Genomic DNA, 21,330 nt, shown 5'->3' with positions numbered 1-21,330 from the left:
GTATGTGGTGCTGGGGTTAATTCCCATCACCACAAAACAAAAGAAAACATTTAATGTCCAGATCCTGAGTTCAAGTCCCAATGACAGGACCAAAAAAAAAAATAACATACTTGCAAATGTGGCAATCGGAAAAATCGAATTTTGAGATTGGCTTACTATGAAAATAATTGTAACACCAACATGACATTTTAACACAGGGCCTCTAACCCTGTAAATTTAGCCGTAAATCATTTTTAGTTATAATTCCTCACTAAAAGAGCATTTTCACAAATATTATCTTGACAAAGCAAGCACAGCACTTTTCATGACAACTGATTTCTTCATTGTTCAGAGAAGGAAAATAAGTATTAAGAATACATGATCAAATTAGCCATACAACAAAGCTAGCAAAATGAAAACTTTTCCCTATCCTAGGGATATGATCTTTCTACAATATTGTAAAACAGTTGCGCTCTTAATAACAGAGTAAAAAAAATAACAATTAGATTGGATTGGATTTGAAGAGCCACCTGAAGTTGTTTAAAAATAAATAAGGAATAAGAAAATAAGAATGTAATAAAATAATAATAAATAATCATGTATTTTAAATAACATTTTATTTATTTAAAATACTTGACTAGGCAAGATAATTACACATCAAATGTTAAGAATTAAATTTCACCTATGACTCTACTCTTGTGGAATCCAATCAACTTAATTGGAAACAAATTTAAGTCTAATGGTAGGCACAATATTTTGTATTGAGTAGAAACTCAATATGAGCTTAACAAAATTGTAAAGGATAGCTTTCCACAAATAAACAGTGGCAACATTTCCTAACAATAAGTCTCATTAGAAAATTACACAAAGTCATTATGAAGATAAACTAGTACAAATTCTCCTAAACTACCTCATGAGGATTATTACAAACTTTATAATATCTACACTTCTTGGTGTATTTAAGTTTAACCTAAAGAACTAAATCTGAGATGTATATCGTGACATATTCTTTCATGTGTGTTCTGATATTATTTATGTAGAAGCATTTATAAAAACAAATAAAACCTAAAACATCAAAATAAAAACCAATAATAGGGACTTCATTTGCTATACTGTGCTCATATAATGGAATGTAATTTAAACAGTAATATTTTATTGTAAAGAGGCTTCTATATATAGTAGATACTTTTGTTGTTGTTGTTGGTTTGGTTGGGGTGTTTTGGCTGTGGGATTTGAACTCGGGGCCTTGGCGCTGTCCCTGAGAGTTTTTTGCTCAAGGCTAGCACTCTGCCAGCTTAAGCCACAGCTCCACTTCTGGTTTTTGAGTGGTTAATTGAAGATAAGAGTCTCACAGGGACTTTCCTTCCTGGGATGATTTCAAACCATGATCCTCATCTTTCAGCCTCCGGAGTAGCTAGGATTACAGGTGTGAGCCACTGGTACCCAGCTAGTGGATACTTTTAAACAAAGACTTAACACAGAAAAGCAAACAAATAATACACATTCTAAAATATGAAAGGTAGGCACCTCTGGTTTGTGGTTAAAATTATCTATATAAATGGGTGTCTGATTTCAAAAACAAGTATCTTAACTAAGATCAAAATTGGCCTGAGCTTTTATCACGTGTCTGGCATGGATCAAACCTGTTCACCCAACTATCTAACTTGCTTCTCATAAAAACTAGTGATTAGACATGTATTTATCCTGTGTTTAGATTAGGAAAATGTGGCAGAGGGACATCAAATAATTAGGCTGAGGTCACTTTCCAAGTAAATATTTAAGTCGGGTTTTGAATCAAACAGTCTGATTTCAGAATTCATAACCCTGTTATACTGTTTATCTTGCACAGACTGCTTATTTATTTGTCAGAATATATTAACCTCACAGAGAAAATGGTGTGATCCTATACAATTCTGACCTCTGTCCATGCAGGTTTATAAGCTTGCTGGTGAGATAGTTTGTGATTGATGGCATATTAAATGTTCTTAACCTTTTTAATTTAACCAGTTTTCATCAACGGCTACTTCATAATCTGCAAAATTCTCAATTCCAAGGCTGTTATATATCTAGGAATCCTAAACCTATTTTGTTATCAACCATCTACAACCATATTCCATGTGTCAGACTATAGATTAAGGAATGGAGAGACTCATTATTGTTGATGGTAACTCTAGCATACACGGACTTAAATTTAACACTACCTTGGAGAAGGGCAGAGACTTTGAATGGTAGCTGATTTTTTTAAATCACAGACACGGACTGCTAATTAAAAGCAGAAATCTTCATATTTTTTTAGTTGCTGACCTATGTGTTGCAACTGCCTGCATCAACTGAAGACAGCATAGGTTTATACATTTCAGAAACTCCTGCTGAATTTCCTGGCTAATACGATGTCCATAAAACCAGAGCTGCTAAGATTGCAAAAATACAAATCAGTATGATGACAGAGTTCAGATCAATTTAGAGGGCACAAAAATAATTTTGCTGTCAATGAAAACCATTGATAAACACTTTTGGTAACTACTGATTCCATGTGAATATTTTTCGAAAGGTTGGTCTGATGTTGGGATGTGTATGTGGTGTGTACTTCTGGTTATTACTGGTTTTTTTTTTTTTTTTTTTGGTCAGTCGTGGGGCTTGAACTCTGGGCTTGGGCACTGTCCCTGCGCTCTTCAGCTCAAGGCAAGCGCTTTACCGCTTGAGCCACAACGCCATTTCCTACTGTTGATTTTTTAAACTATCTTTTTGAAGGTATATTATGAGTAGGTCTGAATTTTTTCTTGATGAAGACAAATTGAAGAAGAATCAGAGGTTATTAGATTGCTCTGCTTGACATTCTTTTTTAAAGTATTCTAGTTTTAAATTGGCATACATTAGTAATAAAGGGGGCTTCCATGTGACAATTCCATACATGCCCACAAAAGCACCCTTAACAATTCTATATATTGTCTCTCCAAATACTGTATGTGTTTCACTTGAAATGCAATCAAACCACTCATGTCTAGTGGCTGATTTGCCACCTTATTGTGAATAATAGGGCAAAGCACAGTACAAATCAATGTTTGTTAAGTAGGAATTCAAGCAGATAATGTATGTCAAAAAGATTCATTTAAAATTTTGGAGGTGTTCACAAAGTAGATACATTTACTAATCCTTGGATAAATAGGCAGGATCATAACAGATGTACATAGATATATAATGTGCTGATGGGTTATGAGCTGACCCTTCCCAGGTTTCACCAGGCATTAAAAAAGATTCATTTACTACCTTACAGCTGCTAAGAAGATTCTTGTGTGTGTGTGTGTGTGTGTGTGCGCGCACCATGTTTTAGATCAATTAAAAAAGAAAATTAATGAGAAGTACACAACTGAAAAACATAACCTAACATTTTTAAATGACACCTTAATTGTACAAACAATTTAGCGACAGAAAATTAATACCAGGATTTCTCTAATGTAAAAATATTGCTCCTGCCCTTGAAGTGTTTTACAAAGTGAAACAGCAATCAGAGTGATTATAGAACTGCTAATGAGCAAAACTGCATTCTTTGCTTGTCTCTTATTTTAAATGTTGATTTTGTTGGGAAGCAATTACCCTAAACTCAGAGAAATGCTTCAGTCTGAGTCACTGAGAAAACTAGACCTTCGAGAAGCAAACATCTGTACACGCTCACACCCATATATAAATTCCTTCATGAGATGAGGCCACAAAATAGGTGTTAATGTGACCATCTGACTGAACTATAACTAAGACACTGGATCCACTACCTGGTATCACCTGAGTAACATTAAATTTCTAGTCAGTTAATACTCTCAGGTATTACTTTATCTCAGAATCATCTAAACTTATATTTAACATGGTTAATTCTTCCCTGTGCTAAATTTCACATTGCTCATTACTTGACTAATCTATGACTACCTATTAGAAGTAATTAAAAGTTACTTATTATGATAGTTTTTGCTCTATTCATAATCTTACGCTTAAACGAGTTCTTATATAAAAATATAAATAAGGAACTTAATTAAAATTTTGAGAAAAAGAAAAATAGATAAGATTTTCTTTTAGTTTTAGAGCTTTATTTATTATTGGTATACTTTTACTGTATAGCTTCCCTGTTTTAAAACCAATCAATAAGCCTAATTTGTCATACCTCTATGATGAGTTAATATATTTATTATGGAAAACATAGAGCTAACCTGATTTGGATTGGTTGGCCTTGGGCCTAAATGTCAATATTGTTCTTCTACACCTACACAGCCATCATGAGAAACAAAACTGTGGTTTAAATAAAGAAAACAGAGATGTATATTCATCTTCAGTCAATAGGTATCAGTTGGCAAAAGCCCTCTGTGATGCTGGAGTAGACACCAACAGATTTCTATTATCTGTATACCACACAACATAAACTGCATGTCTCAGGGAATATGGTAAAGAGAATAAAGAAATATGCAAAGACAAGTCTCCGTGGAGCATCCACAGGGCTTATGAAAAGGTCTGATGAAGAAAATCTTAGAGGACAAAGACTGAAAAATTCATCAAGCATTTCTCCAGGCTTAACCAACCCAGGCCAAGTATAAAATAAGGTACGACAAGGTCAAAGGATCTCACACAAGGTCAAGTGTGATGCCACTGAAGAAATCCCCTCTTCCAGCTAAAATGGATTTCCCTTGTTTTAAAGATAAAAAGAACAGAATCAGTGATTTTTTTTGAGTGTTGCAAAGGCAACAATGTAGTCAAATCCTACTGATCTGCTTCAGTGGCATTCTGCCGTTTCTCTGCAGACAGAGAGAACAATCAATTATTTCAATCTATGGGTGGGGGGAAGGAGGGAAACTGCCAATGTGGTTTGACTAGCAAACAGTTGGAGTCTAGAATTGTGGCTTAGGCATAATGGATTCCCTTCTCCAGTGTTCCTAAATCTAATTAATTTCCAATATTATTTCTATTCTTGAAGACATGTTTACTACCAAGTTGTAAGTAAGATGATTTTTCAACAGCCTTATTTTTAAAAAAAAGATGTACATTGATGAAGCAAACAGACATTAAATACAAAAAGCTGTGATTTCTGCCTCATCAACAGAAAAGTGATCTCTACTTCTTTGAGACTGCACAGAGAATCATTAAAACCAGAGAGACTGTTATTCACTTCCTAATTACTATACCCACATAATTACTGGTAGTGGTCCCTTGTACTTATGGAGGTGCTACTATGTAGACAATAAATTATTCTTGTGAAAAGAATGCCAGTTTTTATGGGAGTCAGTAATGAGTTTGGCAAAATATATTATATTTTTTAATATATTATATATTATTTTAGGAGTTCAGAACTCATCAAGACTAACTAAAAAAGAAAGGTTTTTGTTTTTCATATGATTTGTGGTCCTTCAATTAGTCATTTTTTACAAAAATTCTACATTAAAATGGGGCAATTTTGATTAAAAATTATAAATTCAAAGTTTCCTCATATTAGATCATAAATCTTACTATGCCACTTATTTTGAGGCTCATTCAGAACAGCAGCTCTGAGATGGAAGAAAATCTAGATTATTTATTTAACGTCTTAAATTTTTAGTCAGAAACATTGAATTTCCGAGATAAGGAATTATTACTTCAATAGAGCATATTTTTATTGTTTTATTATTTCAATGATAACCCTTGTGTCAGGTTGGACTCTGACAACTCTGTAGATCTTAAAAGAATTGCTCAGCCTGAGTCAGATGCAGTGTCTCATGCCTGTAATCCCAGCCACTTGGGAGGTAGAGACAGAAAGATCATGGTTCAAGCCCAAACCCCAAGCAAAGCAAAATAGAAGTCAGCAAGAACCCTATTTCAAGGATCAAGCCAGGCATGATGGCACACATCTGTGAGCCAAGATACGACTAGATTCAGAGGTACAAGGATCACATTTTGAGGATAGCTGGGATTTACAGAAAGAAAAAGAGCACAAGGGCCATCCTGAAAAAGTAACTAAGGTAAAAGAAGTTGTGTGTGTAGTTCAAGAGAAGTTTGCTTGCTGAGTACTCCAGGACTTCCCACTCCCAAATATGTTAGGCCTGTTTTCTATGTTAGGCCTGTTTTCAACCTCATAGCCTTCCCTTCAGAGGTAGAGAGGAAAGGAATGGGAAATTGAATTTTCAACGATTATTTTTCCTCCAGGTGAAAACTTGTTAAAATATAACTGAAACAGATTTTTAAAAAGAAACAAATATTGTAAAAAAAAAATAGGCAAGCAGGTTCTCCTGAGGTTGACTTGCTGACTGCATATGAAAGAGACACTAAGTCCTAGTCCCAATATTTATGCCATTGTGTGTTCCACTAGACAATACCAGTATACTTGGGCTCCAACATTTGGAACAATCAAACAGGGTTTGTTTAGGGGTCTGATACCAGTGGCAGTGGGGAGGGTGAATAGATACAAAAATGGTTGGAGTACTTTGTAAGTATATAAGAAAATAGAATGATGAAACCTGATGCAATTGTCTTAGGTATAATGGAGATTGACTGAGGATGTGAGGCTGATGGGGGTCTGTTGTACTCATGTGTGCGAACGTCACAAGAAAATCCCTTTTGCACAATAGATGCCAATAAAGTATTAATGATAAAGAGAAAACATTTTAATTTTTTCTGGTACTGGTACTTGGGGCTTGAACTTAAGGCCTTGAGCTCTCATTCCACATTCTTGCTTACATCTGGTGCTCTAGTCCTTGAGTTATAGCTCCGGACCAAGAGCTTAATTTGTGAAAACTTACATTTTCCAGAGTATAAAAGTCATTGTTGTTTCCTTCTTTTACTTTCTATTATTCAGCTAAAATCCACCTCTTCAGCCCCTCGTAGGTACTAATCACCGTGGCCCTACCTGCTACCACAAAGTGCTGGTCTGAGGGTGAAACAGGTGTGTAGGAAACCTATAGAGAGCCCGAAGTGAAGTAATAGAAAAGTCCCACCTCTTACCCTCTCCTTCCTGTTCAAGCCCTAAGGTCTGCACCTTGTATTTCATATCTCTTCCTCCTGGCCCAAAATGATTATTGAAATGAAGGGCAATTTTTTTAAGGCAGAAACACATTATAATTTCGGATTTTCTCTGTAATTATCACTTCTTTCTGGGGTAATAAAAGATAATTTTATGTCTCAAGGGCTCCTACCCAGAGCAGAAGTATATGCATATGCACAAACAGGTACATTGACTTCACCAGACTCAACAGTGTGTGTGTGTGTGTGTGTGTGAGTGTGAGAGAGAGAGAGAGAGAGAGAGAGAGAGAGAGAGAGAGAGAGAGGGAGGGAGGGAGGGAGGGGAGAGAGAGAGAGGGAGAGGGAGAGGAAGATGAAAAAGAAGGTAAAAGGAGAGACAGTTTGTCTAACTCCCCATAAGCCTTGTTAAATGTTGTAATGTGGATGGTTGATGGTTTTACAATATCATCTCTTTGCCTAGAGATTAGACTTCTGTAAACAACTGTCTAGAAAGTAACTAAAAGCAAAGATTCCAACTAACATTTACTTTACTGTAAGGCAGGTATCAGCTAAATGGATTTCATTCTCTGAAGTAGGTACTATTATTCTCATTCTACAGATAAAACTTAAACATAAAGAGGTTAAGGAAGTTGTCCGGATGTATACAATTTATGTGTTACAAAGAAGATTTCAACTCATCAGGGTCTGGCTCCAGAGCTGTGCTCTGAATCTGTGCATTCCCTGCACAAGGTGCCTATGGGTGGCTGTCATAGTGTCACAAAGCACATTTTTTCCAGGGAACATGCTCACAATTTGATTCCTCAGGGTTGTCATTAGTGCCCACATGGAATATCTACATTTATTCTTTTTTTTTTGGGGGGGGGGTCCGGTCATGGGGCCTGAACTCTGGGCCTGGGCGCTGTCCCTCAGCTCTTCAGCTCAAGGCTAGCGCTCTACCACTTGAGCCACAGCGCCACTTCCGGCTTTTTTCTTTTTGCTTATGTGGTGCTGAGGAATCGAACCCAGGGCCTCAGGCATGCAAGGCAAACGCTCTACCACTGAGCCACCTTCCCAGCCCCTCTACATTTATTCTTATTCCACGTCCAAGTGCGAAACGCAACAAACCTAATGTGAGCATAGTCAGTCAGACCCACTGAAAAAAATGGCATATGCATATGTATATTAAAGTACGTATGTTGATGATACCTATCAAATTTCTGGCTATGATACCTGTTAACAGCCTCATTTGTTCATGTGCAATAAAAATCATATCAGTTAGAGAAAGGGCTCAGATGTGAGTGACTTATATTTCCCCTGGTAATGCACAGAACTGGGAAAGAAAATTGAGGGAGAAAGCTTTCCTTACTTCACATTCCTCAGAGTTCATTACTGCTATGAAAAAATGAATCGGATTTGAACTGCTCCCAATCTCCATTCTTCTGTTCTCCATCAGAGAGGGCAGCCAAACTGCGACAGGAGCCATTTGGGATGGGGACAGGGTTCTGTGTGGTTTTCTTCTGGGGAAGATCACTCACCAAGGACTGTGGCTGCCAGAAGTGGCCACCCAGGACAGAGACAGCTCATCTTCATTCATCCATTGCCTAGAGGCCATGGCAAGAACCCCATCAGGAGGTGCTAAGAGAGACAAGGATGCCAAGCTAGGCACAGAGAAGCTTCTGGGCTGACCATACATCCACACTGTTGTAGGAAACACATGGTCACCTGTTTCCTTTAGTAGACATGAGGCTGTCTTTGGCCAAGATTGTCTTAGGTTTTCACTGCTGTTTTTGTATCTTGCCAGGGCCCTGACACAGACCAAAAGCTCGCAGAATGCTTGCTGAAGGCTGGAATTAACAAGTAGGGTCTCATCCCCAGTGGGTTCTACAGCTTCTTCAGGCTCTTTAAATGTAGTTGGACATAGATATGATTTCAAGGACAAAGTTGCTGGCTAGAGGGAATCATATCTATTTTCTTACTTTCACGCTGCTTTCTGTTTCCTTGAGCAAAACTATGGACTAATTCTAAGCTTCAATTCATTTGAGTAATGGCTAGAAACAAATCAAGACTGTAGATTATTTGTCTTTCTTCCTCTACTTGCCTCTTTCCTCTTTCTTCCCTCTTTCTTCCCTTTCTCTGGTCACTCTCTCTCTCCATACTCTTTTGTTTCCACCTGTCTTCCTCTCTGGCTCTTTCTTCTTCCTCCCCCTACCCTACCTCTATCTGTCTCCAGAGAAGAGTGAAAATTTTCATTTTTGAAAATAATGTTGAGACTATAACATTTAATATGCAAGAAGCCAAATTTTCCTTATCACTTTGGGAGGTGTTTTTGTTTTATTATGTTCCAAGAGCTAAACTGTATGTAATATGACTTACTTGTATTTTTTTTCTTGGTAATTAAAAGGTGTGTATGTGCGCATATGTGTGTATGTGTAAATACATCAGAGAAGTATTTTTGTTGAAAGGGAATAAGTTTAGGTTCCACTTGATAGAAAAAAGTAATCACATTAACCAAAATATTGCAAATGGGCTTAATCCGAACAGACCAATCATTTGCCTACAGATGGTAAAGCATGAAAGAAAATAAAACTTGTCCAAAACCCAATGTTTTTATGAACATACTAAACAATAAATTTTATAAAGTGTGTGAAAGATGACATACAACAGTCAATTGACTTTAAGTAGAAGTATTTTTCTTGTTATCCACTAGAGAAAATAAACAAGAGGGATTTGAACTTTGACTTTTTAAGTTGTGCATAAAAATTCCATTTGCTGTGGAAGAGGGAATTGTAGGTTTGTAGCAGATGAAGAGTCACTCTTGTTGTTAGTCACCTCCAGGATTAGAGAATAGAAGCTTAAACTTTTCTGTAGTGTTAAATCAAGGAATTAAATATCCCTTACATTGTCTTTTAAAATAAAAAACTATACCAAGAAAAAGCTATTCTAAGTATGTGAAAAACTAAATTCACTATTCAGCCACACAAAGAAATTAAATGCTATAAAGCCAGAACAAACCAAGTCAGAAAATTCATAATTAGAGCTTGTTATTTTAGATATAAGAGTAAGGGGAAATTCATACTTTCAAAAGTGGAAAACAATTGGTCAGGTCGGGTATAAAGAGGGAAGGTCTTCTAGTTTAGTATGGGAGGATGTGATATACCTTGACACACATCCAAAAACTCCAGAAAAGATAAATGCTCATTCATCTTTCACACATTATGAACTATGTAGGTATACTCAAGGTCATAGCATCATAGATGCTAATAACACAGCATAGGTTGTACGGATCTATCTTGATTAGATTTGCAATCCAGGAAAAGTTAAACTTCGATTTCTACAGTAAAATGAATATAGTGACAGTCCTTAATGTAATTGTGAAGATTAAGTTAAAAAGGCTTAAAGCCATGCCTTTAGCAAATCGTGCAACTATCTCCATCACCACCACTAATGACTACCACCAGGGCCATCATCATCATCACCACTATCACCTGCATCTCTACCACAACCATTACCACCACCATCTCCACCACTACTACTCCTATCCTACAACTGCTAGCATTACTTGCATCATCACCAACACATTCAAAACAATCACCACTTACCACTATGACCACCAATCCATTCCCTTAACGAAAACATATCCCAAATCACCACCACCATCATCACCATTACCACCATCACCTTCACTGCTACTTTTAATATCCACTTACAGATGAGAAAACACTCAAAGTTGAGAGATGTCTCTAAACCCATCTTTATCTTCCTGAAGTCTAACACTGATAAATGGATGGGTGTAGAATTCAGCTGTTAACCTTGGTTTCAGGGTACCCAGAAGCCCAGAGCTCTCATGCTGAAAACCTAACAACAGCAAAAATAAAACCAGAAAATCCTGTCTGGAAAAGATCCCATGCAATTTCATTGATATTTGAATTGCCAGGTACACTCAAATCTCCCCAGTTGCTCTTTTCACATGCTGACTAGCCTGAAAAGACACAGAACCCAAGTTCTGCCGTTGGCTCTTTTTTGCCCCTTCTCTTTATGTCTTCAATGGACACAAAGGAGCACAATGCCACTGCCATATCTGGCCCTCTGGAGACACTGTAAGAAGGAAAGAAAATGTCATCTAGAGCCCTGAGTCCTCAGGAGAAAGGCAGGAAATGAAAAGGCATTGTTTATTTAGCCTGGCTCTATAGTGAGGCAGCTGTATGGGCCTGTGAAAAGAACGGACCCTGGCTGGCAGCCTTTGGCAAATAGACAAGTATTGCGTCGGCAGTGTGTTGAGCCAGGAGAGGAAGCAAAGGAGCTTTCCTATAATTCTGCCCATTATAATGTTGACTGCTTGTTTTCCCAATCCGGTCCTTCTGGATTTCTCCAGTACCAAGGCAAAGGCACTGTGGGAAGACAGCAGATTGAGCCCTGCTACTCAGCCAGCACCTTTCACCAGGACCCCCTCTCTGGTTAACCCAAGTCAGTTATAAAGATTACTTCTCACCTCAACATTCAACTGTCTTCTCATTCTTTCCTGACATCTGACAGTGGGCTACCTCTATCCTATGGTCACAAAGCTTATTAAAATATTCTCTAAGCCCCAATTGCATAGCATTTACTTTGTACTAGGGACTAACCAGCTTTTCCACCCCAAAAGAACGAATCTTCAATGATCAGAGTTCAGTATCCATGGTAAAGCACAAGATGGATTTTTAATAGGTATACCTCTGCAGTTCCCATGGTTTTACAATATTTCCTGTAAGTAACTGTGTATACTGCAGCTAAGGAGGACAGAAACAACCACGAATAATCCTAGAGCCTTCAAGACTTCTCCATTTACAAAAAAAAAGGAGTATGGGAAGGGATGGGAAAGGGAAACAACGAGGAGGCAACAATGCAAGAAATGTACTCGTTATCTTTCCCATGTAATTGGAACTCCTCTGTACGGTATTCTCACAATAAAAAAAAAAAAATTAAGTTCAGTATCTTTAAATCTCCCTTCCTGGACTAATGACATGCTCAGAAAATAAAAGCAAAGGAAAACTCTTCCCAGTTAGGTATAAAAGATGCGCGTGTGTAAGTTTACAAGATGGTGGCAGGATTCTAGTCGCTCTGAGAAAATTAAGATCGGATAGCTAATAGGTGAAGGCCTCCTTTAAGTGGCTACTACATTAAAATGCACCAAAACCATTCCTAAGGTTGGGTGTGGTGACACATCTATAGGTGGATACTAGCTATGCAGGAGGTAGACGTAGGAGGATCATGGTCCAAAGCTGGCCTAGGCAAAAGCTCAAGATTGTGTCTAAAACTAAACTCAAGCAGTTTCAAGTGACAGAACACTTGCTTAGCAAGCACAAGACCCTGAGTTCAAAGCACAAATCAGACTGTTTTACACACATACAAAAAGTGACAACATTTTACTACAAGTCTTTTAAATTTTCTTTAGAAGCAACATGCCAGAGAAGGATACACACACATAAACTTTCTTTTCCCAAATACACAAATATGGCAGTCTGGTTACATGGTGACAAGTAACCAGACTTGTTATTTTAGTTGATGCACAACATCAACGTAAGTTCCTGGCAATCCTAAATTACAACTCATAAATATATTTTGGCTTTTACTCTGTATTGTTATTACCAAAAAAACTCTTGTAGTTATAATTTAGGTTTGCAGATGATACTACATGTGGTTTGGCTCTAAAAAGGGATAAGTATTCCAGTCTGAAAAGATAATCCACTCAAGCAGAGACCATTGAACCACTCAAAGTATACCATCCAAATTTCCTACATTAGTAAATTACCTAGCAAATTTTTCTGCCCATATAAAATAACATGTTAATAATCTAAATGTAGCAGATAAAAGTAAATCCCGAGGAGACTGACTTTAAGGTATCATGTGCTAAGAAATAGCATTTTACCTAATATTTCTTATAGTGGTTTCCATTATCTATGATTTATAACACACAGTTGTTCTATTCCGATCACTTCAGGTTTCCCTAAAAATTTTGTTTTACCTTATTTGTTACATGCAGTGGTCTTATTGTAGTACATATTTCATTTCACTTTTCAATCTGAGTCAACAATCAATAGAAAACTATTTCATGGAACTGTTTAGGAAGAGAATGGTAATAGAAATAGCAAAAATCAAAGTAGTTATTTTTCCCTGTGATGATGATGATGATGATGATGGTGATAATTTTGTAGAACTTACATAATACTATGTTTACTTTTTTTCTAGTTTTTTGAAAATGTCTATATTACATTCAGCTATACTTGTTCATATGCTTGTATATTATATTTCTTAGCGTTAATGAAGTTAATGAAAATACAATGGTTGCTAAAATTAATACCAGATAGATCCATTGCTTACTATATTATGGTGTCCCTAGGAATCTCCAATAACCAATATACTAAGCACTGTTATATAATTTTTTCCAAATTACTTTGTTTTCTCAACCTTGCATTTAAGTAAATAATAGCAAATAGTGATAAAAAATTTAAATTACCCTCCAAAACGAAATTATTGCTTCTAACATATTTATAAGATGATTTCATTGTTGCTTTGTATGTCCCTCCCACACGGTATAACCCTGTTTTCACTGTATTTGATGTTGGTATAATTTATGAAGGGGAAGAGAAAAAACAAATTGTTTAAATAGGGATACAGGTGGACCCATTGCAACAATGAGATGTACAAGACGTTTTGTCAAAAAACTTTGGCGAGGGGTTGGGGGGGGGTTGGAGACGGTGATAGGAAGGGATGGGAAGGGGAAACAAAGGAGAAGGCAACAATCCTTGATAAGAAATGTACTCATAGGGCTGGGAAGGTGTCTCAGTGGTAGAGCACTTGCCTTGCATGCCTGAGGCCCTGGGTTCGATTCCTCAGCACCACATAAGCAAAAAGAAAAAAAGCCTGAAGTGGCACTGTGGCTCAAGTGGTGGAGCACTAGCCTTGAGCTGAAGAGCTGAGGGACAGCGTCCAGGCCCAGAGTTCAGGCCCCACTCCCGGACCAAAAAAAAAAAAGAAATGTACTCATTACCTTGCTCATGTAATTGTAACCCCTCTGTATGGGATTTTCACAATAAAAAAAAAATCTTAAAATTAAAAAAAAAAAAGAAATTATTTTTTGACCATAACTAAAGTAATTGTATTTGATTTGCATCTACATTAATTAACTTTAACACTTCCTGGAAGAGTTAAGCTAATAGTAGACATTAAAAGACCAAATAACTTTAATAAATATAATCACTGAGCTGGAATCATTAAACAAAAATCACTAGCAGCATTTCAAAAGTGTAGATACCTACCAAACCACAAAACAAATTACTGATTTAGTTTTTATTAACATCAGACAGAATTCCCTGATGGAAGTTAAAATTACTTGTCAGAGGTGTACAAGCTCACTAGTTGAACTTATTTTAAAACAGCATGTACGAGCTGTTAATCATGCCTACTTAATGAGTTTTTTTGTGTTGCAATTTTTAAATATTTCCTCAACAATTTATTAGAGAATATAAATACTACTCATCACTTTCTGGTATTTTACTCAAGTGTAATTTTGATCTTAGAAAAGGTCAAGCTGAAATAATTCAAATAATCTTTGTAAGAATATAAATGGTTGCAGACATCCTTGTAAGTTTGAATTCTACTACACTTAAACGATTAGGAATTCATAACATTTTTATCTAAATATGAAAACACTGATTCTTTTTCTTCTAAAGGCTACTAAATATTGAGATGACAACATGACCTATGTAGAATAAAATTTAGCTTAACTTTTATCCTACATTTATTATTATTGTCAGTATTATTATTACTATCTTAAACCTCTAGATTTAAAACTCTCCTCCCTTTCTCAAGACAAATAAAATCGTGTTAGAAAGAAAAAAACAAGACAGATTAGGAAATCTCTATTTTTCTGCAAATCATAGAATGGATGAAGCTATATTTCTTCTTAGTCTCCATCTCCATCTCTGACAAGACGTGAACTTTATTTCAATCACAATTAATGGATCCTTAAATGTGGTAACCTTTAAATCCATGCTTCCTGATTAATCTCTTTATGGCTCTTGGAAAAGAAATAAGAGATTCTGACTTTGTACAGAAAACTAAACAAAAAGAATTTTTCATAGTCTTCAATATGATCAATTGTACCAATAGCCCATATATGTATATATTGTAGGCTTATAGAAAGTATCTCTCAAGATTAACTATATAACTGAACAAGATAGGAATTCATTCTGAAAGTTAAAATGAGGTTACTCTATATATCCAGCCTCATTGTATGATGACAGATACTCTTCTTTCAAACTGAATGTATGTATGGACCTAGCACTGGAGACAACCACCAAATGAAAAAAAGATCCATTAAATATATAAAAGAGGAGAAAGAATAGGAAAAATGATTTCTAAACTGCCAAATAATCAGAACCACTCCATACATGTGATAACATATTTTTTTGGAATATTGTGCTTGAGTCCTTGATGTTTATCTTATAGCTTAATCCCAATCACATGAAGAAATTTAATCAACCAATGGACCTACTACATGTCTCCAAAGCTTTTCAACAAAAATAAACAATAACAAACACAAACAAAAATACTTACAAGCTTTAAAAAATTAAATTTCTAGCAAGAAGAAAAATGTAGGAATAGATAAAATTCCTTTTTTATCACTTCTAGTATCTCACATTTTATCATAGTGAATAAAATTTTATAGAATTTTATAGAACTAGGAACTGGTGCTTGAACTGAGAAAACTCCAAGGAACATATATACAAAAATGGCCTTGATTCTTGTGAAGTTTTCCTAATTCTACCCTAACACTTTTCAAAGAAATTAAAATTTCTAAAGATAGAGTTTGGCAATATTCCTCACTTAATTGCATAGTGTGAATGTTTGAATTGGAGTCTGGTATAAAATTATGCCATCAAATCATTGTCAATCTTTATTTTTTTAAACTTTCTTCTTCTATATTATGCCACCCATATGGTTTGGTAAAATCTTGGAAATCAAAATAGATAGGGAAAGCTTGACTCATATAAACAAATACAAAGCCATAATCCTTAAAAGAAAGCAAGGCAAAATTTCCATGACAAAAACTAACACCAATGTAGTTATGTTAAATATAACTAAAGGGGATGCTCTGGTGGATTTCTGTAACTTTTACATTGATTACAAGTGTTATTACTGGTAGACATGAAGTTGGAAGAAGTGAAATTATTAGAAGATGTAATGGGAAAAAATCCAAAACAGTGGAGTACAATGTGTGTGTGTGTGTGCTCACCTATGCAAGATCACATTCAATGGAAAATCTTTGGAAAAATAACTTTTTACTGAATGGATAGGATATGAATTTATGATTATATCCTATGTAGATATAATGTGTCCCAATAGAACACTTCTTAATAGATGGGGTGTTAAAAATAGAAAAACTAAAATAATAGGAAATGCACTCATTACCTTGCTCATGTAACTGTAACCCCTCTGTACAGTATTTTTACAATAAAAAATATTTTTAAATACCTATTTAAAAATAGGTATTAACCAAAATACTATGCTCTTCCACGCATCCAAAAAAAGAGAAAAAAGACCAGTGTCTTATATTAAACTTCTTAGAAATCACTTCTTGCTTAGTTTCATTATGATACTGTTTCAGTAACTGCTTGTCTCTAGCAACACCAAAGGAACACAAAGACTCTGGAAAGCTCTTCCAGAAGAACCTGCTCCCTCTTGACCATTTCCCCTCCCCATATCTTTGGTACAGTAGGAAAAATTTCATTCTTAGGACAGGTACTTGTTATCTGGTTGTATCCTATACCACTAGAACAAGAGTTAAAACCATTTTTACAGTTAATTATATTTTCTATCTGATCGCTTTATACTCCACTAGCACAAGAGACACCCTTTTTTTAGAATTAATTGTATTTAATGTATTTATTTTTCTTTTCTGAAACTCCTAAACTGCAGTGCTTCACCCAACATAGTAATTCACTACAATGTCCTTTGTTGCACTGATTTGATGCTACAACTTTCCCCTTTCCCTCCCTCCCTCTTTCCCTTCCTCTCTCCCTTCCTGCTTCCTCCTTTCCTTCTCTCATATTTGGACCCAGTCCAATTTCTCAGTCTGGTCAGATGAGTTGAGCACAGGGAACTCTGCTAGGGAAGGAAAGAAAACCAGTCTTTCCAATAACAGCCCTTGGAAAATCATGTCACAACTGGTCATTTTGTATTAAAATACTGACCCAGTGCCACTGTAAAGTCCCAGTAAGAAGGAGTAAATAGGTCCCACTTCTTTTTCTCTGCTCTCTCCCTATTAATATTTGGACAGAATCGTATTTCTCTCCCCATGACTATATTAGTAGGGTAAAAGGGTTTGTAGTTATGTAAAGCCAGATGAGAAATAAAGAAGAGCTATATGGGTCTTCCTGTAATGGTATCCAACTGAAGAAGCAGGGTTGTTCAGTAAGGCAGTATTAAACATTAGCATATGATAAACAATCATGAATTGACAAAAATATATAATGTCAAATAAAAGCCACAAACATACGCTCAGTAAGTCCTGGTAAGCCAGAAACTCTTTTTAGTTCTGTTTCCTTTGGGCTTTCTCAATTTGTACTCAACAGTGAATTTAGGGGTCTTTGGGGATGTGTTTAATATTCCTCTTCTCTGTGTGTGTATATATGTATGTGTGTTTGATATGTAAAGGATATGTGAATCATATCCGTACACATAGTGTATGATTCAAAATAATACAAAATCTTCTACACCCTTTAAGTGATCTGCTAAATTATGTCACAAGATTAATTTTATCATAGTCTACATTGTACTGAGGATATGTAAAAGAAGGCAGGCAAAACTAAAAATAGTAATGTCAAATGAAGGTATCAGTGTATAGTGAGGACTGATATTTTGAAAGTGTTCTTCTCATAATACCTGTTCTGTTTTTTGCATGCCATTCAACTTGAAAGATGCACACATGCACCTTCATAAACCCACAGAGACACACACATACATGCATGCACAGAGAGAACTTACATAATTTCATCGTTCTGGAATTCGAGCTGCCCACAAGTGTCTTCAAAGTCTTCTCCTCCACCTTTGGCAGTCCCTTCGATGGTTTTATAGGGAACAATAACATTTCCTCGGGCTCCAGATGTTCTCAGCACCTTCACCTCCATAGTGCCAATGCTCTCACTCACGTGGAGCACAGATTCCTCAAATGTAAAGATGCCTGCATGGTCATCATCAAAAATGGTTATGGTAGCCGTGGAGGGTGAACCGATGCAAGCCAGTGTGGCCACATGGTTGGCTTCCAGAATGGTATCTTCTTGAGCGTCAGGAAATACTTTGATGTTGCTGAGATGCACAAGAAAATTTTCATCCTCCTCAAAGATATCATCATCGATGATGCCAACTCTGATTTCCTTCTGGGTCTCCCCAGGCTTAAAGACCACAGTCCCTTCGGTGTATTCATAATCAGAGCCAGCATTGGCTGTGCCATCTTCTGTTCTGAAGTCAACATGTACCGTGTTGGCTAAGTTGCCACCTTGGCGGACAATGGTCAGGGACACTGTACCACAGTTCTCCAAGCATTGGTATGACCCCTGCTCAAAAAAGACCTTAGAAACAGGGTCATTTCCTACCACTTCGTTGTTGACTTCCTGTGTGCTAACTGCCTTCCTTGCTTGGTCAGCTGCATGTCTCTTCAAAATGTTGCCAGCTCCAGTCATTAGGCGAGTAGCTTGAATACGGTAAAATGCTCGACTTTTTTGCTGCTGACTTAGGACTTGATAGTTGGCTAATTCGATTAATTGTTCTATTTCTTTCTCTGGATGCTTCTGCTTAAGCTCCTTGAGAATCCTAGCCATTTCTCGCCTAGCTTCCTCATCATCTTGGTCTTTCTCATCAACTTCAAGAACCAGAGCTCCATCTAAGAAACTATCAACATGAGAGTTGACCACTTTTCCATCCATTTCAATCTCAGTTTTGGAAGATGGCCCCTCTCCTTCATGTTCGATGATTATTCCCCTCTGCTTGCCAGCACGATACCGCTTGTAGACATACTTGTAAAACAGAAGCCTCCTATCTGCCATCCAAGCGAACACCACACAGATGGGAAAGAAGAAGAAAGTAAGCAAACCTTCCCAGACCTCCACAACTCCAGGAGAGCTGACAGACAAAATGATGTACAGCCAGGTATAGGCAAAGATGCTCCAGGCTGCTGTCACAAAGAACACTCGCAAATGCTTGATCTTCCTGTTCTCGCCATCAGGGACCACATAAACACAGATTGCAATGATGATGAACATGTTGAAGGCAGCGCTTCCCACAATGGTGCTTGGGCCGAGGTCTCCGGCATTGAAGTTATGGCCACACACTTCAATGACTGAAAGCAGAATCTCAGGAGCAGAAGATCCCAGGGCCATCAGGGTCAGGTTTGACACAGTCTCATTCCAGATCCTCACAGTCGTCTTGGAGGTCTCTCCATTGGGTTTCTTTATGGTTATTTCTTTCTCTTGAGATGTGATGACTTCTATCGAAGACATGAACCGATCAGCAATGATAGAGACACCGAGGAACATGTAGACCATTGCCACAAAATACACAGTGGCTCTAGCAATTTTGTCTCCAAAAGAAGGTTCTTGGGGCTCCCAAATGGGCAAAATCACCCCTTTCTTACATTCATATGAGCCAGCACATCCACCAGTTTCATTTTTTCCTCCTTCCTTTTCTGTCTCAGCAGTTACAACGTCCACATGGTAAAATAAGAGAGCCAGCAGAGCTAACAGATGAAATCCCATTGAAAACATGGGTGAGAGACTTAAACGCAGCATGGTGTACAAGGAGACTTCCAACTGTCCCAACCTACTGGTAAAAATAAAATGAGGGGAGTGGGTAAAAGAATAAATCACATCATTAGGGCCAAATCTACTGGATGACTAATTACTTATTTTTATTATTTTAGCAAAATTTGTGTATGTTTGACTATCCTCTGGTGAATCATTATTCTGAGAACACATCAGTGATTAAGCAATCTTTCGTAGAATTTATAGTTTGATCTCCCTGTTGGTGAACTTTAAAAAATATATTGAGAGTCCTATTCACTCAGTATGACATACAATTGACTCCTTGGAAATGAAAAAATTCAATTATAATCTGTCCTTATGAGCCACATCTTTATGCATACTGATAGCCAAAAGGTAAAGCAAAACACTTTTCAGCATTAAATAACTTTTAAATCTATGGAGAATACATTTTCTTCAAGAAATTATTTCATTGACAAAAATCACTTTTATTAATATTCATGTCTTGAAACTCAGATTCCGAAATACATTGTCAATACAAAACATGATAACTATTTTAAACTTTGGAGTATACTGTATATAATTTCATGAAATTATGACCTACTTCTCCAAACTTACACGGAAATAAAAGAAATCTTCAGGTCTGCCTGCAATCAAAGTTTAAAGGCCATTAATTCTTGAGAGGGGGAAAAATTCTAATACAGATCAGTATTTTCAGACAGTTAAGTACAATTTTTCCCATTTTGTTTTGTTTGAATGACTGATTTTTGTGCCTGCACTAGAGCTTACCTAGGGCCTTGTTCTTTCTCACTTGGCTTCTTTTGCTCAAAGCTAGAGCTCTACCATTTGAGTAACATCTCTACTTCCAGCTTCTTGCTAATTAATTAGACACAAGAGTCTTACTGATTTTTTTTTTTGTCCTGGGCCTAGCTTCCAACCTTGATCCTCAGATCTTAGCCTCCTGACTAGCCATGATTACAGGCATGAGGCACTAGTATACCTGTCCTCGGTTCATGTTTTCAAAGCATGTTTTGATTTTCGAAAAGTACATTTGCTCCTAATTCAGCAAACCTAAGTTTCTTGTTATATTCACAGCTAAGTATATGTTCTTCAGGTATAGTTCATCACATGTATATACTCATCTGACTTTGCAATCTTGAAGGCGGCGACAGATCCAAGACCCTGACTGCAACAGGAACAGGAGATAACCTGGCCTGGGCTATGGAATTAGGTGTATAATATTCCTTCCTGGTGTCAATTTCTCATTCTCCATGGTCATTCCAAAACATATACTGATTCTTAAGTGAGCTCAAGTGACTAAAAATAGAAGTGTGTCGATTCCATGTAAATTAGCTAATTTACTAACAACAGCGAATGTCACTAACAACAGTGACCACAAACCATACATGTGATGAAGAACTACAGACAACTACATATTTGGCAACAGAGTCACTGAGCATTACAAAGAATGGTAAGAAGCAAAATCATGGAGTAAGCCACCCACGCAGTCCCCTACCAGCTCATATAAAACTCAGCTCAGACTTTACATATCATCTCTGCCCCTAGGGGCCTGCATAGAGTTAAGATTGGTAGAGGAGGGTGTTTTCAT

At 36.8% G+C, this 21,330-nt stretch overlaps 1 protein-coding gene across 5 annotated transcripts in view; it reads right to left on the bottom strand.

The window, feature by feature from the left end:
- Slc8a1 (solute carrier family 8 member A1) overlaps positions 1-21,330 on the bottom strand; it is a 278,075-nt gene that overhangs the window by 236,794 nt on the left and 19,951 nt on the right. For 4 of the 5 annotated variants that reach the window (XM_042675377.1, XM_042675379.1, XM_042675380.1 and 1 more), the window contains exon 2: positions 17,953-19,785. In XM_042675377.1, the coding sequence (XP_042531311.1) occupies positions 17,953-19,751 (1,799 nt within the window). In that variant the 5' untranslated portion in view covers positions 19,752-19,785. The remainder of the gene's footprint in view (positions 1-17,952; positions 19,786-21,330) is intronic. The other variant, XM_042675378.1, reaches the window with a different exon arrangement.

Source organism: Dipodomys spectabilis, unplaced genomic scaffold, assembly GCF_019054845.1.
Source record: "Dipodomys spectabilis isolate Male_0828 unplaced genomic scaffold, ASM1905484v1 ptg000026l, whole genome shotgun sequence".
NCBI classification, from domain to species: Eukaryota; Metazoa; Chordata; class Mammalia; order Rodentia; family Heteromyidae; genus Dipodomys; species Dipodomys spectabilis.
This window is presented reverse-complemented; position numbering and strand designations above follow the sequence as displayed.